General features: G+C 40.3%; 1 protein-coding gene across 2 annotated transcripts in view; it reads right to left on the bottom strand.

Moving 5' to 3' along the window:
- Positions 1 to 592: 592 nt before the first annotated feature.
- LOC113661563 (solute carrier family 45 member 4) overlaps positions 593 to 26765 on the bottom strand; it is a 36688-nt gene continuing 10515 nt past the window's right edge. Inside the window, exons 3-9 of one of the 2 annotated variants that reach the window (XM_027175880.2) lie at positions 20685 to 21568; positions 9694 to 9882; positions 7291 to 7470; positions 4774 to 5834; positions 4056 to 4155; positions 3461 to 3672; positions 593 to 2293 (exon numbers count right to left, since the gene is read on the bottom strand). In XM_027175880.2, the coding sequence (XP_027031681.2) occupies positions 1925 to 2293; positions 3461 to 3672; positions 4056 to 4155; positions 4774 to 5834; positions 7291 to 7470; positions 9694 to 9882; positions 20685 to 20985 (2412 nt within the window). In that variant the 5' untranslated portion in view covers positions 20986 to 21568 and the 3' untranslated portion in view covers positions 593 to 1924. Of the gene's footprint in view, positions 2294 to 3460; positions 3673 to 4055; positions 4156 to 4773; positions 5835 to 7290; positions 7471 to 9693; positions 9883 to 10347; positions 11024 to 20684; positions 21569 to 26765 lie in introns of those variants that run through there. The other variant, XM_047808002.1, reaches the window with a different exon arrangement.

Below are 26765 nucleotides of genomic sequence, written 5' to 3' on the forward strand. Positions count from 1 at the left end.
TTTGTTATAATTTGTGGATTATACTTCATGGTTTAAACTGAAGAAAGTTAGGGATATTTTTTTAAGCCATAAAACAAAGATATTGTATTTGTAGTACACTATTAAGGCTTGGAATACATAAACAATGCCTTATAAATGCATTATAACCCATCACTTACATGTTTATAGTTCATTAGAGAGGCTTATATGGCCTTCATAAAACGTATTGCATTTCCTTAGTATCTAGGATGCAACATCCTCATGCACTAGGTAGGAAAATCCAGCACTCAAACCTTCTGAGGCAAGTAACATTATTATTGCAACTGCGTCCGATTTGTCTGAAAAAAAGCCTTATGTCTGTGTGTGTATATATTTTCAAGTTTGGTTTATCAATTTTTTTTAATAAACATTCCAAAAAAAAAAAAAATAATTCAGCTTACGACTTAGTTTTAACACTGTATAAAGATCGCTACAAATACAGATAATACAGCAGATAAGTACAAATCTGCTTGGAGGGAAACACAAATATTGTCAACATGCTTCAGAGTGTCTGACATGCTAAACAGCAATATGGAAGTAAATACCATGTCTTGTAATATAAAATAATAGGATCCTGACTTGACTGGTCTTCCAGCCTTGAGCAAGTCAGAAATCTCACCGCTTTCTCCAAATGTAACTAACCCAGAAGAACAGTTGGAACGATTACGCACACAACCACCACAGCGCCCACCATCACAGGCATATTGCATGGTTGTAGAGTAAACTGGAACTGAACCGGAGGCCATGGAGGAGCCAAGGTGCCAAAGATGACATGTAACTTGGGAGATCTTGGTGTGGAAGGGTCTAAAAACAGTGCAGTGCAGTGCAATGCAGCAGTGAAAGAGAATGTAAACGTTTACTACCGAGGGTTCAGCACTCCAGTCCCAAACTCGGTCAATAAAATACAAAACAGAATTGTAATCAGAACTAAATTCCAAACAATTTTTTTTTCAGCTGAATTACTGCACAGCTTAAGTTCTGTCGAAAAGTTAAGACATGTTCCACAGGTACCTTCCCAATCACCTCAAGCCCCATGTACAGGCACTGACTTTATACGACAACTGCGCTGACTCCAATTATATCCTGTTACTGAAAACTAAACTGAAAGACACACAAAGCATCTTCCAATAGCTTCACATATTTACTTAATTGCTTCATTTGGTATGTGCTCTATAGACTCATTTGCAGCATTGAGATTTGTTACAACATTATTTGTTAAGTAGCAAATTGATATATATGATTATATGAACTGCTCAAAGAGAGAGCAAAGGACCATGGGAAAGGTAGGAATCTTTAAGGGGATCAATTTCTTCTCCCAGCACTAACTTTAGCAGTTTTGCACAAACTGAAACACTATAAAAAGGTAAGGATTTGGGTCTGTTTTAAACCTTAGGGCGTTTTGCCACTGATCAACTTAAACTACCACACATACATCCACCAGGAGTTTAGACATTTTAAGAAACAAGGATTAAATGTTATTTAATGTACTTGGAGAAACTTCCTCTTCATGGACAGGAGGCCATAAGGCCAAAGAAACACTCGGAATAGAAGGAATAATCAATTGAAGAGAAACCTAGAATCCAAATGATTATCTTACACAACTTATTTTCATTTTGATTAGATTGGATTACGTGATTAGATCTTGCACTTAGAGTGGAAGTAGGATCTTTGATTGGATGAAGTACATGCTTAAATAGATTAATGTATATTGAAAGAACGGGACAGACCACAATGCCCTTGTCATTTTTTCTAGTGTCCTGCACCCCCTGGTGGCCCTGAGGATCAAGAATGCTAATGCCACCTCTACAAACAAATGAACAAACAAATAAAATCTACACCACTCCCTGGTGAAAGCAGAATCAAGCTGGGATGTAGGGAATGTGTGCTCCACAGCCACTAATCTTCATCACAGTGTGGACTCACACTCCACGTTGCAGGTTGTGGTGGTGGTGCCTTTGCGTGTGAGCTTCAGGACACTAGGCTTCTCGGTGCTGGGGTCATTCTCTGCATTGCTCGAATTGGTGAGTGCTTTGTTCTGCTCACTCTTCTCTCCATCACCATCTCCTGGATAGATGACCAGGAAGCAAGCAGACAAGAAACCCAGGAAGGAGCCACCAGACGCCACCATGGGGATAACACGTACGCTGCCCACTGCATCCACCACTGCACCCAATGCTGACGCCACGATGATCTGCGAGATGTACACTTGGCATGATAGGATCGCACAGTCGATGCCGAAGCCTCGCTTTGAGTTGCCAGGGCTGTGATGGATATACTATGGAATGGTAGGAAAAAAATCCTAGTTATTGAGTAGTATTGACAAAGCCCTGTTTGTTCCTACAAGGAAAAATACAATTCCTTTCCAGCAAATCACATGCAAATGTGTGTCATCTTACTAAGGAAAACAGACATAATCACGTTTAACCAAATCACCTGATCTAACAATAATAATAATAATAATAATAATTATGCGGCATCAGAACAATGCCTAAAATCATACAGATACATGCCAAGAGCCTTCAATTAACGTTCTGCTGGAAGAAACGCCTTGTTGAGGAGAGAGGTAAGAGGAGAATGGTTGCTAACTGGAAGGCTATAGTATAGTAACAAAACAACAACAACATTCTATACTGTGGTGAGCAGAAAAACATCCAAGAACATACAAAATGTCAAACCTTGAGGCAGATGGGATACAACAGCAGCAGACATCAGCTTACATTTACATTTATGGCATTTAGAAGACACCCTTATCCAGAGTGACTTACATTTTATTTCAATTTATACAACTGAGCAATTGAGGGTTAAGGGCCTTGCTCAGGGGTCCAGCAGTGACAGCTTGATGGACCTGGGATTCAAAGTCATGACCCTCCGATCAGTAATCCAACACCTTCACCACTAGGCTGCCACATCCCCCAGGTTCCCATCAGCCAAGAACAAGGTATTTTTTCTGATGTGTCCTCTGTTGTTGTAGTCCATCTGCCTCAATGTTTGGCATTTTGTGTATTCCAAGATGCTTTTCTTCTCACCACGATTCTAGAGAGTGATTATCTGAGGTTATGTTGGACAACTGATTGAAAGGTTGTAAGTTCACATCTCAAAACCATCAAGGTGACAATTCTGAAGCCTTAAACAAGACTCTTAATCCTTAATTGCTTAAATGTATAAAATAAAAATGTAAGTTAGTCTAAATAAGAGTGTCAGACAAAATGCCAGAAATGTAAACATACAACAGTAACCATTATAAGATGCTTATAAGTTACTTGAGTCTGTGTCTTGAGTCTGAGCATTCTCCTCTGAACACTCTCAAGGTGTTTCCAATTGCATTGGATGTTTTTATTGCCATTCTGAAATAGTCAGAACAGCTCACTGGGCGCCTACATCACAGGCAAAACCTCCAAGATCACATTTTTTTGTTCTCCATTCTGATGTTATGCCATCTCACCTCTTTGATCTCATGGTACTGGCCCAGTAGAGCATACGGACAGTAGGAGATGCTCATGGAGATGATACCCATACTACTGATCATCACCATGGACACATAGACATTTGGGAAGATAGCCATGATGGCCGTGCCGATGGAGAAACCCAGAGTGCCCAGAATGTAGATGACCCTTATGCTGAGGTCAAAGTTGTCCAGATACTTTTGGAGTAAAGCTTTAAAAGAGGTAACAAACAGATTTAGAATCAAATCTACAGAAATTTGTAACTAAAAAGGCATATACACAGGTTTTTATATTGGAGCATAGATAAGACAATAAGCATGTTTAGAAATGACTGGTTACAAATCTCATACTATACAGTCCTTCAGTCCTACAATGTTAAACATAGCAAAATCTAATTATAATCTTTATAATCTAGAGAATATCCAAGGATCTTTCTATCCTCAGTAACCTAAGATGGACCTATCAATATCAACTGATGGAAGAATCACACAGAATTATTTTCACCTGAAAAAGAAACTACTTTACACCTAGGTATTTGCATGTTGGTCCTGAGACTCTTGATCATATTGTAGATACATGTTGTATCGAACAGACCTGAGCAAACAGCAGACGTAGCAGCGTAGATTACCAGCCCCCAGCAGCCCATCTGCACTCCTTTATGGTAACTCTGCAGCTCCGTAGAGTTTGAAGGAGCCTAATAGAACCAAAACAGATTCAGAACAAGTCTTATAACGACATAACCTTGAGGTCAACATGAGAACAGTTATTAGCCCTTTCATTGTGGGAAACATTCCAGATGTTTCATGGCTGCATGACTTCAGCAGTCACCCCTTGACAATCGCACCAACAGGTTTCAAGAGGTTACAGATGGATAAATTATGTGGTTAAAGCAGAAAGTTATGGAAAAAAGAAACATGCATCTCCCTTTTCCATTTCCCAAATATTCTAGACATGGTCTTTTTGTTTAAGATATATTAGGATGGAAACATTAGCAAGACCTGGCAACCCTGTACTCCTGAAAAAGCTTGTCCAGATAGCTAATGTTTGAATTGTGCTACTATTTAAATACAAAACTTGTATGGATCATGCAAACACTTCATAGAAAAAAAGGAAAACAAAAACATTTAATGTTGAATGTTTTAATTATTGAAAAAAATGGAAGGAACACATACAGGCTTGTTTCTACATTATTGAAAATGTGTCACAGACAGCACCATAAAGCAAGGAATATTAAATTGCATTGTTACACACCTAATGAATGTGTTAAAAAATAAATAGAATGTTACTATTGTGTCGTCCTTTATTATCTTACCTTAGGGTCACCCTCATAGATGACCTGTCCCATAAAGTCAGTGTAGAACACGGCTTCAGCGATGATGGAGAACCAGGTGAGCAGGTGACAAAGACAGAGCCGAAGTAATTCTTTGGGCATCTTTAGCATGGACATCCAGAGTAGCCGTACAGTAGTCTCTATTTCACCTTCCTCGCTCTCGGTGTCTCCACTGGATGTAGTGTTTCCGCTTTGGTGTCGAGCCCTGTGCCGCTGTCCCCTCCTCTGGCGCTGCTGCATCTCGTAGATATCGTTCATGCTGCGTGATGGTTTTATAAGCACGGCGGCATTGGCACGCCTGTAGCGGTAGCGATGAGAGCCAAGACGTCCGTAGTAGGAAAAAGTACAGGATGACTGACGGTAGAAAGTGTGGCGCCGGCGCCGGATGGCAGCTCCAGCACTGGAGGATTTGAGTGCATTTGTTGAAAGTGGCTGGGAATGTCCAGTGGGATCACTGTGCCCGGCTGGTTGACCATTGGAGGCTTTGGGTTTGGCATGGAGTGGCACCTCTTCACCTTCTGGCTCGTGCACTAAGGATGACAGACGGCCGAGGCTGAAGCGCCCATGTGGGAACTCTTGGCTGCCGTAGAATGATGATAAACGATCGTGAAAGATGGAAGGCTCGATCTGGCGTAAAAAGAGCGCCTCATGCTCCAGAGTTCCATCAGTCATGGCCAGCACTGAGTCACTCTTACTGCGCACCAGCTCCATATCCAGGTAGTCCAGCTCTGGCTCAGCCGAGTGGGATTCATGCTCATAGGGCTCATCCTCAGGAATCAGATCCAGCTGTTGCTGCGATGACGGAAGACCAAGCAGGACATTCAGTTTGACAGAGGCTGTCCCGTCAGCCTCCTCATCCAGTCGTTCCTGCTGCGGGATATACTGTTCCTCCTCGATGCTGAAGAGGTGCAGTGTCACTGAGACGATGAATATTGCAGCAGCAAACACAAACAGGATTTGTTCCTGGGACTTAAAAGCCTGACCAAGGAAGGTGTTTGTCCAGTCAAGACCACCAAGTGCATAGCCCACGGCGCCTCCCAGTCCTAAAGAAACACACACTAGTTAGTAAGCTAGTTTGCTTTATGACCTTTATCACGGTGCACAACGCCGGTATAAATAATTTACTCACCTTGATAACTCCCGATCAACTGAACTCTATAAACTATTATGTTAGCTTAACCATTGATATCAAAGTCTACTAAAGGTGGTAGAGCGTTTTCATATTTAATCCAAACTTTGGAATAGTCTTCCTGATAGTGTTCGGGGCTCAGACACACTTTCCCAGTTTAAATGTAGATTAAAAACTCATCTCTTTAGTCAGGCGTACACATAATACATCCCATAATACTGTGCATTATTATATCAGAATTGCAAATTTTATGAACAGCAGATGTGTTAATCCCTCTCCATTGATTCTCTCTTCTACCCATCCCGAGGCATACAGAAATTATACCAGCCCTGATCGTCTTACGTGCGATGAAGATTTTGGACCACTGAGATGAGGCCGACCCAGGGAACCCTGAGGCATCCAGGGATCTACCAGCTACACTTAGGTTCTGCTATACTAAAAAGATTTGAACTCCATGTGATCTTTTGCATCTATATAAATATACAGTCTAACAAATGTTGTGATCACACCCTCCAGTGTCACCCATATGAGGATGGGTTCCCCTTGAGCCTGGTTCCTCTCAAGGTTTCTTCCTTACCATCTAAGGGAGTTTTTCCCTTGCCACTGCTGCCCGAGTCACCTCAGACTTGCTCATTGGGGATAAATACAGTACATACACATTGTGAACTAAATCTATCTAATATTAATCTTTTATTTATTATATTGTATCTAATATTAAGAATTTTGTATTCGATTAATCTTTATATTATTCTTATAATAACCCTTTGTTCTATGTTTATGGTCTGTAAAGCTGCTTTGAGACAATGTCAATTGTAAAAAAGCGCTATACAAATAAACTTGAATTGAATTGAGTATTAAAGAGTCACAGACTAACAGCTTATAGTCTTATAAAGATGGTAGCATTGGCACTTTTTTTTGTTCCCCCCCCCAAATGCTTTTCATTTAGTTTTAGCTGCTACAACATATCAACTATTGTCTTTTTTTTTTGGAGCTGGAACTGTTTTTACATCTGCTGTTTAAGAGAACGAATCAACGCTATTTGACCAATCAGAGCCAAAAATTATATATAATATAATAATGTTGTTTTGAGAACAAGAAGCATTTCCCTTTGCTTTTTCTCCTTCTTTTCCTTTATATATTCATCGCTGGTCAATAACAAGCTGACACAGTATAGCCTACATGTAGGAAAAATGTGTGTGTGTGTGTGTGTGTGTACAGGGTACCTTCAGCTGAGAAGGTGTTGAAAGAGATGATCTAACTGATGAAAAAGTGTAAAGGATGTGGAAAGCTGGGGACACTGTGTGCTTAGATGTGTGTTTAGGTGTGTGTATACACATATATTTTTAGATATATTTATATATTAAATGTACCTGCTGAGAAGGCATGAATGTTGAGAGCCATATCCTGCTCTTCTGTATCAGCCACATCCAGCAGATATGCTCTGATTGGCCCCTCGGCTGCGTCTGCGCAGAAGTCAAGCACTACCACACCAAGCACGGTCAGCACAATGCCTATAGGCTGCCGGTTGGGCATGTCTCCTATAGCCAAACCTGACACACACACACATACACACACACGCAAACCTGAGACAGAGCACACAATAAAACAAGCCAAACCAGCAATAATCATCAGCTACTGTTACCTATCTAGGAAAGTGCATGGGTGTCATGAAAAAAAAAATCATCATCATCATCATCATCTTGTTATAATGAGAAATCCTGTTTTTGCAAGAAAAGCATCTCCTTATTACAGACAGGACAGGGCATTTCTTTCTTACAAGAGAAGCATTTCATTGCAAAATAAAGGTATTTCATTATCACTATAAAAAACATTTCTTTTTTTTTTCTTTTTTTTTACAAAAAAAGGTCATTATGAGGAAATATCTTATTATATTATAGTTTCAATATTGTACAAGAAATTGGGAAAGTTTATGAAGCGAAAAGCATCTAATGACAATGAAGGAACATCATGTTAATGAGAATGAATGAATTTAAAGAATCTTGCTATTGCAAGAAATGTATTTTATGCTAAGAAATGCATCTCAATATTATTAGAATTCATCTTATTATAGTGAGATCACACGGCCACTAAAAACAACAGTCAAGAAGATACACTGAGATGTAGACAGAACACAAGAAGGAGAAAAATGTTTAAGTTGTAAACAAAGACCTTTTTCTTTCTGACAATTGAGTAGCATACAGCAAGCTAATGCTGGAGACAGGAAGTTGTTCCAGATAACCAATAAAAGGTAAAAAAGGGGCACAACAGGAAATATTTCCCTGTGAACTGGTTCCTAGTCCTTTCCCATGTTACAGAGATCACACACACACACACACACACACAAACACACACACGTTATCAGCTTTGAACTGTAGATGTAGGATGAGTTAGATGATACAGAGAAAATCTGTATACTCATTACACTCTTTTTTTATTTCAACTGCATGCACAAACTGTCATTTTATATGAACGACCTAAAAGAAATCCATAATTTAAACCATTGAAATAAGAACAGTTAAATGAAGTTTTGTGGCTATCACCAAGTGTAAATCAGCTGCAATGCGAACGTGCTTGTTAATTTACAGTGGACTGGTGTTTATCAGTACACGAATGCGAGTACGAACGAGGCTCCCTTGTCCTGTGGAAAAAAAGTGAAGCCTTTCATTATTTATATCTCTGTGAATGACTTGTTGCTTAGTAGCCATGCATGTTTTCTATTTCACTATTTTAGCATGGGCTGATGTCAAGCAGTTGGAGACAGTACTCATGACCAGGGCTACAAGGTTACTGATTGTAAAATATTAACTGTGTACATGTATGTGCATTCAAATTCTTTAGTTTAATATTGCCCGTTGTTATGAGCCCCTGCATGCTGGGTATATGATACAGAGCAAGTGGATTAATATTAGACTTTTAAAAAAAAAAAAAAAAAAAAAAAAAAAAAAAAAAGGGGAGCATGTCTATCAGCTGCAGTCCTTTGTGATATCTCGCATTTTCGCATTTTGGGGATTTGGGATTCATACTACCATCAGCACAGCTACAATTATTCATACATTGATTCATTTTCTACCGCTTAACCGAACTACTCGGGTCACAGGGAGCCTGTGCCTATCACAGGCGTCATCGGGCATCAAGGCAGGATACACCCTGGACAGAGTGTCAACCCATAGCAGGGCACACACACACACACACACACACACACACACACACTACGGACAATTTTCCAGAGATGCCAATCAACCTACCATGCATGTCTTTGGTCCGGGGAGGAAACCCCCGAGGCACGGGGAGGACATGCAAACTCCACACACACAAGGCGGAGGCAGGAATCGAACCCCCAACCCTGAAGGTGTGAGGCAAACCTGCTAACCACTAAGCCACCGTGCCCCCCTACAGCTACAATTAGCTATAGTACATTTATGGTCATTTCAGTCTGTTGTGTAAAGAATTACTGTAAACCTGATCCAAGGTCAAATAAATGATAAGAAATGTGAAAAGTCACATTTTTATTGTGTCAGGTGCTTCACTGTGAGTAGAAACAAGAAGTGAGTCTGGAAAAGTGCACTTTTAAAACTCAATTTAGACTCGTTCTGATTTCTGGTTTGTACAAGGAAAGTAAACTGATGCATTTGATTTGTTCCTAAATTAAATATGATTACCTTTACAGCATGAGGTCAATGTTAGTTCAGTACCTCCAGTACCCTCTTTGTGTTTGCATATTTTTTCTTAAGCAAAAAAGAAAATCCCTTTCTCCCCCCCATCCTGAGGCTCACCTATTAAAGATCCGTTGAGAAAGAGTGCTACGCCGAGAAGCACACCCACACACAGTGCCAGGATGAAGGGTCGGCGCCGACCCCAGCGCAAAGTGCAGCGATCACTTGCTGATCCGATCAAAGGAGTAAACATGAGGCCCAGGATGGGGCTCAGGAACCACACTAGGCTGTAGTACTGTTCTGGAAGACCTGCAGGAAGAGAAGCACAGAAGTTTAGGTTAACATACAGTATATGACTCAAATCTGACTCTCAGATTAGAGCGGGAAAGAGGCGCACTGAATGTGGATTTAACCCACAATGCTGAAGAGAAATATACAGACATCAGCCCAGGGCTGTTTTTTTTTTTTTATGTAAACAAGAGAATGCACTTGTATTATGGATTTTTGCACAATATATTATCGGTTTTTAATTTCCAAATATCTCTGACCCTTTTCACATAAACACACCAGATCAGTGTTAAATAAGGTATTACAAGAAACCTTATGTGAGATTAGGAATCTTGTACGTTTCTCCTAATCAACACACACCACACACACACTGCTCTTTGTTACTGGTTACTGTTAGCTTAAAGCACTACTTCAGTGTTTTAACCTAATCTGCACACACACACATAACTTGTTTATTTGTGAAAAACTGTATCTTAGCAGTTGTACCTCTGAGGTTGGGGGTCAGTTCCTGCCCTCACCCTGTGTGTGAGCAGAATTTCCTCTTTTTTTCTTCACCAGTCCAAAGACAAGTGTTGTAGCTTGATTGACTGACATCTCTAAATTTTCCATGGTGTGTGACAACCTGTGAAACACCCGACCAGGGTGTCCTTGTGCCCCGAGACGGTGGGGACAGTCCCTAGTGTCCCTTTTCCACCAAGGCGGTTTGAGTGCTGGTTCGGAGCCAGAGCCCAATTTAAAATCAGTTCTTTCTTTTTCGACACCCAAAGCACCGGCTCTGAACCATGAAAAGTGGTTCATAATTAGCACCAAAACATTGCTGGTCTAGACTCTTAAGAACCACTAGCATCAGGGGCTGTGCGCGGGGCTACTGTGACCAACAAGACAAAAGAGAACGTCGTTAGCGCCATTTTAAAATAATTTTAATTCAGGATTCGCCGCGTTTGGATGCCAATGTAGGTTCACGAAGCAATAAGCATTAGTAATAAAGAAACATCCGCCATTGTTGTTGATGTGTTTGCTGCTGCTGCGCCAAAGTTGCTGTATAACGTTGTATACAGTGACGTAAGACTTGTCTCTGTGATGGCTCTCTAGCCCATGGGAAGGCAAACCGGTTCTTAGAAGGCTTCGAACCAGCACAAGCACCGGCTCTGTACCAGCACCCGGTTCTTTCTGGTGGAAAGGGGGCATAGATCCTTGTGTTAGATAAGCGGTGCAGAAGATTGATAGATGGAAGAAAATTCTTTTATAAAATAAGTAAAATTGTCCTTCTCTAATATGGTAAAGAGTAGATATTTAAAACACTAAATTCCATGTAAACAACTAAAAGAAAATAATAGCTTACTAGACCGCCAACATTCACCTTTATACTTCAATTCTAAATGATTTTCAAGTAAACATGCTTATATTTTTTCCTCAGTACTTGGAAATGGTGTTGAAATACTGCTGATCACACATTCAGTACACATAGCCAATAGAGATAAGGTTTAAAAACATTAAGAATATTGATTTCATAACACATACCTTGCAATGTGTACAGAGACACCCACAGAAACATTCTAACGTGATATTTAGAATACATAGAAATATACCCATGTGCCACGTGTAGTGTGCATAACCCATTCATGACCTCTTCCAATTAATTAAGCAAGCTCTCGGTGTGAATGTTGGCATAGTAACGGTGCCTCAGGAGACGGCGTGTAAATGTGTACACGTGCAGAATTAGTAAGTTAATCCGCTGCGCTCCAGAACATCTTACATAAAAAAAGAAATTCCTTTTTAAAGGAATTAAGAATCAAGGCTGACCAGGAAGACAACAAAGAAGCATTGAAGCAGTGTCGTTATACAGTTGAAATGGTCTTGACAGTTTGGAAATACCCCAAATAGATGCGCCAGAGAAGCTGCTATGATATATGATCGTTACTGCATTTGTGCTGAAGCCAAAACTGCCTTTAGCATCAGTGGCCATAAACAGACACCGAGAACTTTTGAGGGTGCCAGAGAGGGTGTAACAGTACGATAAAGAAACACTGAGCAGTCCAGAGAGTGATAAACACGCTAGGGGAAATGGGGCTCTGTGGAAATAAATGAGTTTAAACTCAGACTAATCCTGTCTTAATGTGTGTGGAAAAGCCTATTTGCTCTAGTTGCTTATAATAGACTTTCAGTGAGCAAGTGACAGAGTGTCAATATACATTTCCACAGATCATGCTATTATAAATAGGACATTTATAACTTCCTCAGTTTCTGTAAACGAAGCAGTAATTTTTACAGGTGGAATAATCGCTAGCTTCTGAATCACCTCTGCAGTCACATTTTACACAAATAATGGATAGCACTATATAAGAGATGAGATGATATACATTTATTCGTCCCACAATGGGGAAATTTCAATGTTATACTTAAGAGTGAGAAAATCCAAATATATAAAAAGAATAGATACATAATATACAGTATATACAAAACAATGTATAAAATGAGACCATGAGTAAGTAAGTAGTTACACTAACAGACATATTGCACGTTTTTCAAAATTTTTGTTATTGCATGTTTTTCAAAACTTCTGCAATATACATCGGGATTTCTAGAACCATCGGTAATTTCTCCCATCGTTTTACCTTAATTTTTGCAGTTGTAGTTCTGAATTACAGTCATGCAATCGTACAGATCAACAACCACCCGTTGATTTTTTAATTACATGTGAATTTGGTGTAAACATGTTTTCTGTTTATTTTTTCCCTCCGAAACAAAATATTAAAATTCATAGGTTCTGTAACATGCGGGATGTGGTAGCTTAGTGGTTAAGATGTTGGACTACTGAGTGGAGGGTTTGGAGTTTGAATCCTAGGTCTACCAAGTCCTGAGGAAAGACCTCAACTGCTCAGTTGTATAATATGTAAGTCACTTTGGATAAGAGTGTCTGTCAAATGTAAATATACACGGGTTACAGATGTAGTATATAGAGCCATACTGTAAAAATCTTATCCCAGATTTTTAAGAATTTAAGGTCAGAGTGCTGATAAATCCACTGAGGGTTAAGGGAAATCTCGAACAAAAAAAAACTACACAGATCTTTGCCTGGTTCCTGGTTTTCTTTCACACAACACTGTAGCTGTAGGAATGTTGATATTTGCAGCTTGGCACTCTGGAGCTTGAACTACTGAATGCAGCAATCCAGAATCTTTAACCACTAAGCCACCACTTGACCATTGCTACTGTGAACATTCCTACAGTGTAGTGGGAAAGAATAACTGGTCATCTAAAACCAGGGCCTCCACACAATACTCAGAAAAACAAAACGCACAGGTCTCACGCGCTGTTCCAACAGGCCACTGGATAACAGCTAGTGCACCTGCCACAGGCTTCCATTTTCACTTCAGAACATTAGATTTCCCAAAGTACAGAGAGCTGGATGAAGCGGATGCTCGGCAGCCATGAGAAGAACCTTCTGGAAGCTCTTCTCAGGATGGAAGCACAGAGACGTGACTGTGTGCATATACCACAACGGAGGTACAGCAGGTCCTGCTTAAATCCGGAGTCGAGAACTTCCTGCCCAAAACCACTAGAACTGCACCTCCGTCCACCGAGTCACTTCCTCTTCTGACCAAAAAAATTGTTTTTAAAATACATGCTTTGTCTTTGTTCATGTTTCACAGAGATTGTGAGATTTCTCAAGTTCCATAGAGATTGGGAACAAACGAGATAGACTGGAATTAACTGGTGAGCAAGTTGTTTTTTCCCTCGAAACCTGAAGCAAGTAAACACCCAAACAGGAAAATCGCAGAGTGTGGTAAATAATGACAGGAGGATTTTTTTTTCCCGGTGGGTCAAAAATGGCTAACAATACTGAGAGCATGGTGAGTCGCAGGACTCCAGGAAGTAGCAAGAGACAAAGTGGCAGACGGAAAGAGGGAGGGAGGGAGTGAGGGAGACTGGGGGGAAAAAAATAAAAAAAGAGGGATCTAACTTACAGCACTGAAGAATACATCTACAGTATAAACATCTACAGAAGGAATACTACTACCACACAATATCATGAGTTTTTGTTTACAACAGGGATACCAATACATTACAAATTATAGACCTACGATATGTACACGCATATCAAAAGCATGCTCAATGCTCCAGTACACACACACACACACACACACACACCTCATGTTTACCTGTGATTTAAATCCATCCACTGCACTCATTTACACTAACAATGAACCTCTCCCTTCTTCCAAATGCTTTCTATTCACACAATGTTAATGAGAAAATGAAATTTAGTTAAGATATATAAGACTGCGTGTGTGTGTGTGTGTGTGTGAGGGAAAGTGAGAGTAGTGAAGCCTGAAGCACTCCTACACCAGACCATTAGACACATTAGCAGCAGGAAACAGGTGCTTTCTCCCTTTCTCTCAGTACGCATGGTCTGTTCAGCACTTACACCAAAGCACCTGAAGGCTCATCCAAAACAATCCAAAACTTCTCCAGCTGTTTACATTATTTAGCTTCTATGAATATGCACGAGACCAGAATTCACACTTGTCCAAAGTAATTACAGGATTTGGTTCGGTAAGGATAACTGATCCAAAAATTGTGTTAGAGCTTTTGATTCCTTTCTTTCTGATGACAAAGCATCTTCAAGTTGGTCTTTTGGTAGGACAGGGGTATAAGAAGTGTTCCTGTGGACTGACATCTCTTTGCTCCTATAATATGGATGGATGGATAAAAGAATGGAGGAAAGATGAATGATGGATGGGCTTTTAGAGTATTTAAGGAGATCTTATTTGGAACACTCTCTAATAGGGAAACCCTAAGTTAGATACTGCATAAAAGGTTAAATTGTGATTTTTATTCTACTCAAGACCACCACCAAGTGCACCACTACTGCCCACATCTGTGCTCTTAAATTTCACAAAAAAAAGGCCTATAAAAATTTGAGAAAATTTCAAAATGTCGAGTCTTTATTAATAAACCAGATACGGTCATAATCACAACAAAGATTTGAAAGATGCTGAACAAACATGCCTGGATATCTCCACTCTATAAACAAACAAGAAAATGTCTCAGACAAACTTGACCCCTGGATATGTTCGGATATTCCATTAACAGATCCATCGTTAACTAGTTTTAGCTGGTTTTCTGAGCATTAGAAAGCTTTCAGATATCAGTGCCAAATTCTGAAGAACATTCTGGAGCTTTCCCAATCCTCTTGCCTGTGAAGGTCTTCTACGACCAGTTACTGGTTCAAGTAGGGTAAAGGGGCAGGGGGTTAAGCGGGCAACAACAGAACAAACGAGACAGTGATGCAGTTGGGCAGGACACCTTGTGGGCACCGCCAGTCTGCTGGCTGAGACGGAAACACAGGTTGCACGCTGCAGTCGCCAGGTACTGAGCTCTGGTCCAGCAGATGGAGAAATGAAATATTAATCTAGAGATCTCACGCTGGAGTTTGCACAACTAAGTGAGTGTTTGCTCAACAACTGAGCTACTCAATCACAATTGAAAGAGCTTACTGTCTCTATTGTTGACTACAATGAATTATTCAGCATTATGCTATAAAAATGCAAAAGGTCTAAGTGAGGAAAACAAAAAAATACAAATATTAGCAGAAAATGAAAGCAAATGAACGGTAAAAACGTATTATTCGTTATTTCCTTTATCATTAATTATGTTTACCTTCTGCTCTATGTTTATGTTCTGTAAAGGTGCTTTGAGACAATGTCTATTGTAAAAAGTGCTATACAAATAAAATCGAATTGAATTAAAAAAAAAAAAAGACAGCAAGTTTTGAGAGAAAGAACTGAGACGGAGTAATCTGTGGATAACACACACACACACACACACACACAGGGATAACGCGTGTGTCATTCAGAGAGAACACCGAGCACAATGCAGTAAGGTACATGATGTCTCAGCATTACTGCAGTATGCTCACAGCCTCCGGTGCTAAAGGGTGCATGCTGCAATATTCATGTCTTGCCTTCAAAAGTCAAACATCTTTTAATTGTGAAAAACTGACCCGTCTTCCGCCTCCCATAGGGCATAATTAAAACTGTATGCGGATTGAAAAAAAACAAAACAAAACACATACTTTATCATTCTGATTCAGCTCCATTACATAACACTGCACCACTACAGCAGGCATAAACAGGACAACCAGTGAATACCTCTCCCTCTCCCTTACACACACATGCACATACACACACATTACTGCAGAGCGGTGGGTATATACACATTCAACATCCAGTGCAGTGGAGAAAGACAGAGCAGCAGTTCTGTCACCGTGTTCAGAGCTGTCAGTTCTTCAGAGCTTGACAGCACTTTTTAATTCCCATGCACAGACTGACCACCGAGAAATCAAACCTCACAGGTTCTCACAGAACCCGCTGCTTCCTGCCTTTGTGGTTCCAGATGGCTGAAGGTGACGGGGGGCACTGGCTGTACTTGAAATTCAAAAAGGCGAACGAACAGAACCATTGTTCGAGTGAAACTGATGAAAATCCAGTCATCAAAAGTTCATGTGAACAGTAAACAGAAGTGGTGGTGTGACGCAATAGACTCGGTTTTGAGTAGTCAGCTGAATGATATGAACAATAACGCAGATTGTGGGAATATAAGTGTAAAGTGAGGCTGTGACATGTCCTGCATCCACTTGAGTCTTGCAGAGTCCATCGTGACACTTATTCAAACTGCACTTTGAACTAGGCCACAACATAATTACCCTGTCACAGATTAGCTTCCTTTAACAGAAGGTCCCTAAAGTGTTTAGTCTATTAGTTTATGGGTGTGTGAGTATGAGTGAGTCCCCTGGATAGACACCTCGTTCCCAACATCCCTCTGTAGTGTAATCAGTACAGAAAATGGATGGATTGGATCGGATTATCCAACCAGCACAGACATGTCAAAACTGTAAGGAACACGCTGCTAAATTCTTGCAATCTGTATGCGAGATGTAGCATAAACCTGAGGCATTTCAGCGAGCTGTAAGCTAGTGTGTCGCACTGGGTTGTGAGATGTGTCTGCAAAACACATTCTGGACTGGTCTATTTACAAATTGGAGGATCACTGACTACACCAACATTCTCATGTTCCACAACTAACAGCAAAACTATCTGATTCAACACATAAATGACCTAGAACTAACAAGAACGTCTATTGATTGACAGTAATGACGCATATGATTATTTCTGGAGTGGCTTATTTATGCTCCGTGTCTGTGTACTGCTGTCCTACAAGACCGCTTTTAACCTGATTAGAAAGCAACCTCTAGGACCTTAACTGGCAGTCTGTGTAGTGTGGATGTCTCTAATACATTTATGTCACTTCACCGTCTGGACATCATCAGGTTGTACAACGTTAAGCGTACAAGGCTTTTATCCCTTTTACAGGAGAGAGAGAGAGAGAGAGAGAGAGTAAAATGTTTCTCGACACTCAGTACAATCTGTCATGTTTAAAAAGTGTGCACTTATGTTCTAATAACGATCATTCGGGATTGCTCAACGTGGCTAAAAATGACTGTTTCTGGTTTGGGATGCTTGAAACCAATGAGCTATGAAGATGGATTGCGAAGAAAAATAACATGCTACTTGGGTGACTCCTATCTTTGTCAGCAATATTGTGGGAAAGTAAAACACATCATCTCAGCTAAGAACCAACCAGAATCAGCTGAGCCACACATTCCCACCATAGTGAACACTTCAGATGTTTTCCTTGGCTGTGTATTTACTCCTCCCACTTATCTGCTGATAAACACCTGAGGTCATGGAAGGCTCCTGTCTAAAGCTGCAAACTGTTCTCAGCACTGGATCATATTACACATGGGAGAAGGACTAATGGAGTAGTGCTGGAACAATACACAACAATGGCTGGTAACAACACATGCCACATTTTTTCATACAATACAGCTCCTGTTTCTACGGGTAAACCATATTTAATGACCATGCATCATAGCATCATTTGAAACGAGTATGAATGTACATACGAATGCAGAGGAGAATCACTACCGAGTGACAGGAATTAGTTGACAACAACGGTCAGCATACTGCCTGCATCATTAAATCAGACCAGCCACTTGCTGATACAGCTTACTAGACAAAAACTATTCTGGTGACGGACATCAGTTGTTGACATTTCATCAGCGTTAATCCGGGCACAGCCGTTACGCAAGTCTCTAAAGCACTATGCTAGCCAACTAGCTTATCATAGCATACATAACCCAGATAATACCTTCATTTTCATGCACTTTTACTAAAAGTGCACCACACACAGACACACACAGACACACACAGACACACACACACAGAGACACAGAGACACACCAAATTATTATAAAATTATCTATCATGATACAGGTTTAATTAACAAATAGAAAATTTGAAATTCATAACAAACATTAGAAAAGAATGCCAAATAGAAGAATTCTCACAGACTGGTGACCAAATAGTTAGTAAATATGATGATAAAGCTGCAATACAAAAGGATGTCATGTTATTTCAGTTTGAATTATGAGGAAAAGTCAGGAAAAGATGACAAGTGTGCTTGAAAGTTAAAAATAACACACACAAAGAAATAGTGCAGAAATAGTCTTAGAACACAGTGATGATAAGGAAAGAAAAATGACTATGCTCTATAACAACACTATGGATCACTCATCTATGATGTTGCCCTTTTAGAAAGAAAGAAAGAAAGAAAGAAAGAAAGAAAGATCACACAGAGAACAAAGAGGGCATAAGAGGGCACTGGCAGTTCCCACGTTCTGGTCTCAGGCGAAACAAAAAAGTCAACACTCAATCTCTTGAGAACTTCTCAATGACACATTACTGGAAACCTCAAGGAACAGAGACAGTTTAAGTAAATGAATAAATATGATTAGAATTATGAACAGGTTATATTAATTGCATGTGTTACTCACTAAATACCAACAATCCATTGATGTTTACTCTGATTGAAGAAACGTATGAGAGTAAAACAGATTCTCAGTCTCTCACAAACACACAAAGTATTAAAGCTAGCAAAGGCCTTCTTTTGCGTCAGTGTAACACTATCCATATAGTGCCAAGAGGATTTCCACAAGCTCAGCTTACCATGTGCCCTCCAAAGTACCCCCAATTTGCCCCAGTAAAACAGCTAGAGCCATTCTCAGTGGACCAGCATTAGTGGCATTCTGATAACGCATCTAAGCCAGCCAGCTAGCGCTCTCTGTCTCTGTCTCTCTCTCTCTCTCTCTCCCTCGCTCTCTCTGTCTCCCTCATCCTCTCTCTGTCTCTCTCTCTGTCTGTCTCTCTGTCTGTCTTTCTCTCTCTCTGTCTGTCTGTCTCTCTCTCTGTCTGTCTGTCTCTCTCTCTGTCTGTCTCTGTCTCTCTCTCTGTCTGTCTCTGTCTCTCTCTCTCTGTCTCTCTCTCTCTGTCTCTCTCTCTCTGTCTCTCTCTCTCTGTCTCTCTCTCTCTGTCTCTCTCTCTCTGTCTCTCTCTCTCTGTCTCTCTCTCTCTGTCTCTCTCTCTCTCTCTCTCTCAAAAAGGGAACTTTTGGCATTATATTGTGCTCATTAATCAGTTTCCAGGTTTTCTAATGTACTATGTGCTAATCGCTTTGTGTGCAAGTGATGCCAGTCATTTCGGCCTTTTGACACACATTAAAAAAGATAAATGAGAACATTATAGCAACTTCAATAATATTCTTTCTGCCAAACTGACCTTCAGGGATCACCAAATTCACAAATTTCTATTTCACATAAAGCCAGTTAACCAACCTCCCATCCATCCATCCATCCATCCATCCACCCAACCTCCCGTCCACCAACCCAAAATCCCATCCACCCAACCTCCCATTCATACAAAATCCTCCCACCCATACAACCTCCCAACCACCCGTCCTCCCATCCACCCACCCAACCTCCCATCCATCCACCCATCCACCCCCCCCACCTCCCATCCATCCACCCATCCACCCCCCCCACCCAACCTCCCATCCATCCACCCCCCCACCCAACCTCCCATCCAAAATCCACCCAACCTCCCATCCACCAAACCATCCACCCAACCTCCCACCCAAGCATCTTCCCCCCCTCCACCCATCCAAAATCCACCCAACCTCCCATCCAAAATAAACCCACCCAGCCACCCACCCAACCTTCTAAACACCCACCCACCCAACCACCCATCCATCCAACCTCCCATCTACCCATCCATCCATCCTACATGATATGACAGAATTTTGGTTCAAGATGAATGGATGAATGGATTTTTAGTTGAGTTCAGGTGGATGAATGGAAAAAATTTCAGAGAGCTGGAAGTTAAGATAGATGGAAGTTTAGGAAGATGGTTAGAAAATCAAATTCAAATAAATGGATTGATGGAAGAATGCCAAAGTAAAAAGTGTATTAGATTAGCATTAGATTATTACTTTTATTCTAATCTAATGAGAGTGTTGAAATGTCTGACCATGGATGAACATAAATAATAAATAAAACAAATAAAAAAAATAAATACAAATAAAACCTGAATTGATTTCAGCTGCACAATCACAGCAAAGTAAATATCACAACTAAGAGGTGAGAGTGTAAATATACTGGCATACTAAAACCATATTTATGTCTTATATGTCTCTGACAGTTAAGCAGCAGCGTTTGGAGGCAAAGTGACCCTACAGCCTATCTGAATATAGTTCATGCAGGAGTGTAAATGATCCACGTGGCAAACGAAACGCAACAAGAAATTTGACCTTCAGAAAACCACATGCTGGAATTTCACATGCTGCTCAATATTGTCCAATTAAATCTTCTTCATCCACATCATATTTACAACATTGAAGATTAAATAAGTGCATATATAACTTACCAATTTGCAGCAGCACGGGAGTCACCAGGGCTGTCTCCATTGCGTAGCAGAACTCTCGTCCAAACATGATGGCTCCGTTCATAACCCATAGACGCAAGGGGATGCTGTCTATAGAACCCTCGCTTGCAGACTCCTCCTGACTCTCCTGTTCCCGTCTGCTGGCTCCACCCGTTGCATTAGCCCCGTCACCTCCTCCACCTCTATCTGAGCCTCTGCTGGCCGCCTTGGCAGAGACCACCATGACCTCCTGCACCTGCATAGCATCTGCATCAGTGTTCTGGGGCGCCATCGTTGTCGGCATGCAATCGGCAAGTGAAGCACACCTCACTCTTTACAGACGTGCAAAACCAAAATAAAGCCAAATCAAATCAATGCAAATGATGAATGGTGGACATTAAAATCCAAGCAGCTCCTTTTTGGGATCGAAGGACACCGTTGAGAGAATCAGGCGCTCACTGTGCAGAATACATTCCGTTTTGGTTCCTCATGGACGTGCCGTGAAGCTGAAGTTTTTCAGGTTTTTTGGTAGGCAGCCGTGAGGGAGATATGGCTTTGTCATGAGGTCACTCCCTTTGGTGTGAGCAAATGTATGCATGTATATATGTATGTATGTGACAGTAGGAATGACCGTGTGTGTGTGTGTGTGTGTATGTATGTGTGTGTGTGTAAATGGCTAAGTGTATATGTGTGGTATGAGTATGTGGTGAGTGTGTTTTTACTGTCTATTGGAAACAGTAAAAATCCATATCATTTGCCATTCAGTTAATACTAGTTTCATGATTTCGGTGAAGGAGGTGTTGAAGAGTGAGGGCAGGCAGTGGGCCGCAGGGCAGGACACACAGCAGGGAGCTCGCCGGTTAATCCCCATCGAGTGGCTTATCAATCTGTCTCACCGAGAGAGAGAGAGAGAAGTATTTTTAGACTTTGTAGTTTTATAATTTGCATTTCATCAGAATTTCACATCACATTCACACACTGCAACTGTTATACATTTCTTGATCAAATTGACTTTTTTTTTTTTTTTTTTTACACCTGGCCAAAGTCTCTTGGTTGGGCACAGAACAATCAGAGGCATTAGCGTGTTTGGACGGATTGCGAACAGTCAAGGCTCTGTGCTGAGGTAAAAACCATGCAGAGGTACAACTTCTGCCAATAAATACTCAACACGTGAAAGCATGTGCACAATAACACCCATTAAATCTCTTAAAACGCTAGAAAGCCAGGTAAAACCAAATCCACATGGATATGATGTTATGGAACTGGACACGCGTTTCTTTCTCTCCAGGGACATGCAAACCTTTCTTTGCCAGGGATCTCACATGCACTCTTTGGATAAAAAAAAAGCTTTCTACGACTTTAGTTGGCCGAGTGCATTACTGGAAAATGTCTACACCAAGTAAAGGACTTCAGAGTGACTGAGCAACTTGAGAATTGTTTGATAAATTTTCTACCAAAGCAGCTTTCATGATCATTCTGGTTATGATATATTAATGCGATCAATACATCTAATACGTTGTTATTTCTATTATAAAAACTTTAAGCTTAGACAGACTCCAGTAAACATAAGATAATTCAGGACAATTTACTCTCCATAGTTCGATAGTTGATTGAACGGAGGAACATATTCACGTAACAAAATGGATGAACTGTCGGCATGTGTATCCTCAACACCTGAAACATGACATATTTCTCACTCAGAGGTACTTTTTCCATTCTCAGCTATCTTGTGACAATAACACCTCTCAATCACTCTCCATCACATCAGCTACCTGAGCAGTGTGAGACTGAGCTTCACCCCCCAGTGGCGATGCAACCAATCTAGCTATATATATTGTTTTTGATTTCAAGACCCACTGGGAAGCCCAGGTATCCACCTGCAGCTCCTGTAATCGACATCCAACATTCCGCTGGGTTTTCATTTATTACACAGACTCTTTGCTAATAGCGAGACATTTCTCAGATGATTTTATTCAAAGGAAACTAGATGACCCAAGCAAAATGAAAATATTTTTAGATATAACAAAAATAAACGGCTGGGATATTAGGTCATCATGACTCCAAAATCAAGATGTGAAATTTTTGATCCATGTTGACATAGTTAAATGAAATGTAACCCTATTAGGATTGGATTTGTTTTCCACAGGGACGTCTACAGTATATTTTTATACTCGCCAGCGAGAAAACATTTGTGGTTCGACGGCAATAAAATAACCAGAGTAGCGCACAGTTTTTCTCGAGTTCTATTCTCTACAAACGCAGATGATGAATCACAGGGTCATATGATCACACTCCACTCACAACATTAGTGTCTGAGCAGTAAAAAAAAACCAAACACATGGACTAAAATAGAAACACTGTCGCTTATATCCTGTTTTTTTGGGTAAAACAAGATTTTACATTTTTTTTTAACATTACAACGAAATGATAAATCAGGCATGAGAAGCATCTGTTTTCCATTTTGTTACTTGGGAAGTGTAACATTTTCATCTCATTTTATACAAGTGAGCAAATAAGGGTTAAGGGCCTTGCACAAGGGCCCAGCAGTGGCAGCTGGTGGACTTGGGATTTGAATTCACAACCTTCTGATGAGTTATCCAGCACCTTAACCACTAAGCGATCACATCACCCCTTTAATAGCTGTGGCATGGTCACTCATACACACAATACATGCTTCTCAGAGGCGGACGAAGAAAAAACAAAAACAAAACACCCGATCCAGACAAAAATTAAACTGCAGAGTAACATAAAGCATGAAACTACCCCAGGATCCCAAACAACTGTAATCCTATCCAAATGATCAATATTTATGACAATATTATTATATATTTAAATAATATTTAATATTTATAATCAATATTTCTGATGTATTTCTTGTGAAATTTATAGCGTTAAATGTTCATTCTAATGGTGCTATATACTGTATATATGCAAATATTATATTATATGCATAAATGCTTAATTTGGAAAAACTGAACACAACAGTACACATTGCATGGGTTGGAGGGCATCAGGGTTAAATGTTTGGATCAAAGAGGTTCTAATAGTAACAACCCCTTTAACATCTCTTTTTTTCAAGGTCAAACTGAGGGATGAAAAGGAGATAAGAGAAATGTATTGAGTGTATACTGACATGGTGGTGGTGGTGTGTACACGGTCACACATCTATCAATATGAGAGACAGCTTGAATAACACTAGGTAGGCTTCAGGGTACTGCATTAGTATGTAGGATGCTACCTCGACTCCTTCGATCTATAATTTACAGTCTGAGCAGGGAGTGAGTGTCTCTGGTATGGATTGCAGTTTCCTTCTGACTCTCAACAGAAAGCATTTTTTACCCCATTGCAAACACAGTTTAAACATTTAAAGGGTATATCATTCCTTCGTGGTATTAGCAGCCATGATAGCAAAAGCAAAACAACTAAATAAATAAATAAAATTCTCTGTAGGAGGTTACAGGGATGCTAGGAGGTTGTCTGTGTAGATTATACACTTTCAGAATAGTCAAAAGCATGGCATAATGTAATGATTTCAATCTCAAGATTAGCTAAAAGGGTGGCAGTTTCCATCAACTGATCAAACCATCAATCACACCCAATTCCTGTGTCTGTGCTCCAGCAAAGTGCATCTACAGAAGGCAGCATTTCAGGATGATGGGACTTGGTTTCCTCTTAAATGCATTAGAAATCCACTAAAGATGGTTGCGGTATTATTTGTACTTTAAATAGTCAATCTAGGCAATAATTGAGGAGTTTGATTTAAACTGGACTGAGGTCTGCAATAAAGTACACATTTAGGGACAATGGGTTCATTCTAACCTTGAGCATTTCACTCTTTACTAACAGGTTGGTAAGGATTAAACCTGAAAAACATCCTCAAGCAGAAAATCCATTATTCACAACAATTACATAATAGTTAAGGTCAAACATCAGTTGGACAAAGTGCAAACACCGTCAAACAAATGTGCTGCAACAATGAGATCTGATTCATACCTCACCAACCCCCAGCACAGTGTGAAATAATACTCCTTCAAGTATAATCTTTGTGTCTACTCGCTCACACTCGTTAATCATTCAAGATGAGATGACTAAGAGCTGAAGGAATCTTAATCCCGTAACAAGAACACTTTGAATAGGACACTGCATACGATTGGAGGACATCATGTTCTAGTCACAGTGTTACTGTAAAATTACTCATTAAGAGCCTCTCATTTCAGCTCATTATGTTGCCACAACTCTAAGTGCATTCAGGAAATTGTGTTACTGTATGTTAGTAATGGGGGGGGGTTGTTGGGGAGATAAGATATTTATTGAGTGTCTCTGGTAATGCAGTACGGAATCTGAGCTTGCACATGAGGGATCTAATCAAGTTGATTTCTTGATTTCTGGATGATATGAGCCAATAGAGCACAAATAGAGCACAAACATGAAGGAAGTGTTAGGGGATTGGAGATGGAAATTATACAAATAATCCAGATAACATTATGAACAAGTCATTCTGCAAAAACGGAAACAGCAAGGGAAACGCTTCACACTCGCGAACATGCAGATACCGCATCATGGCTCATTTTACCAGGACTACTCCATTTATATGAGCTTGGCGTTTCAAGTGCAAGTTTGGAGATGGTTCTGCATGTCCTACAAAAAACAAGAGCACCCCCCCCACACACACCCATTATGTGTATACTGTACATATAACTGATAATACTCCAAAACAACAAGAACAGCCCTAATAAAATTAATTTCTGGTTTACTTTTTTCTGCAAACTATAAAGCCTTCATTTCAGAAGACCTGATCTGAACAGTAAACAGAGCAAATAAAACCATGCATATTGTATGTGTCTATACAGGCTTGCAAATTGGTGTGTATAGGTAACATTTCATCATTGTGTCAGGTAAGCATTAAGCTTAATTGGTTAGTGATTGCTTGTGCTTGGTCGCATAGTAATTAGTGCTTATGTGGATATGTGGGCATGCAGACACACACACGCACGTTATCCACACTGCAATACAAATATACACAATGCAGGGCCAGCTGACTGTAGTAGAGCAATCGCTTGAACACACACACACACACACACGAACAGGGAGCTTAAGTCTTGACTGCCTCAGCTTTTTACTCTGACTACACCATGTGCTGTGCTATTTTATGTCTTATATCTTATAATTTAGAAAATAATAGATGTCTGTTGGAAGGCTGCGATTGATTTCAATCCTGGTACCACCAAGATGCCCCTGGTGAGGCTTTAAACAAGACATGTATTCCTCAGCTGCTCAGCTAAAGTGGGAGCTACTCTGGATAAAAGTGGCAATACAGACAGTATAACAAGATCTGAGGACGATTGCATAAAATATTTAACCCCTGGAGCCTTAACCAAAAATACTGCGCAAGGTTTTGCGCATCATAAATCTACATAAAATAACCCATATTCAAGGGGAATAAATGTTGTTTTTTTATAACTGTTCATTCCCAGTGCTGTGAAACCTCTATCATGGTTCTGGTGGCACCAGATGACATCAGATGTTACATAAATAGTTCAATTGAGTCCTACTGTGTACAATTAAAGTGTCATAGGGTCTCACTATAAATACTCCTGCTCCCAGAAGATTGTTAGAGAACGTACCTAAACAAACACAATCATTAACACCAAGCAGCCACCGAAATCTATTTCTGGAAAAATGTCAGTGATGGTTTGGATAACGTTATAACAATAGAAATAGAAAAGGAATGAATCAACACAGCAAAATGCAGTAAAGTTGACTATGTATGCAAAGCAATGCATGTGGTCTAAAAGCCAAGGATAGTAATTATTCATGCTACAGTTTGCGATGTCTCTAAAGTCCAATAAATTATGCAGTCCTAAAAGTTACAAGATGAGTCACGAGTCTTCTTAGAGGTCATCCACCCACATTGTCTATTTATTACTAAACCAGCTACACACAATTCAGGAAAGGGTCTCGGCTGTTATGTCAGGAAAAAGCGTGGCCCAGGCACGTTGCTCTCTCAGCCTTCTCTCCTGTGTCATTCAAAGGGCAGGCAGAGTCTAATAATAGATCCTGTCATCGAGGGGCTTTTGGTAAGCT

Source organism: Tachysurus fulvidraco, chromosome 24 (assembly GCF_022655615.1).
Source record: "Tachysurus fulvidraco isolate hzauxx_2018 chromosome 24, HZAU_PFXX_2.0, whole genome shotgun sequence".
NCBI classification, from domain to species: Eukaryota; Metazoa; Chordata; class Actinopteri; order Siluriformes; family Bagridae; genus Tachysurus; species Tachysurus fulvidraco.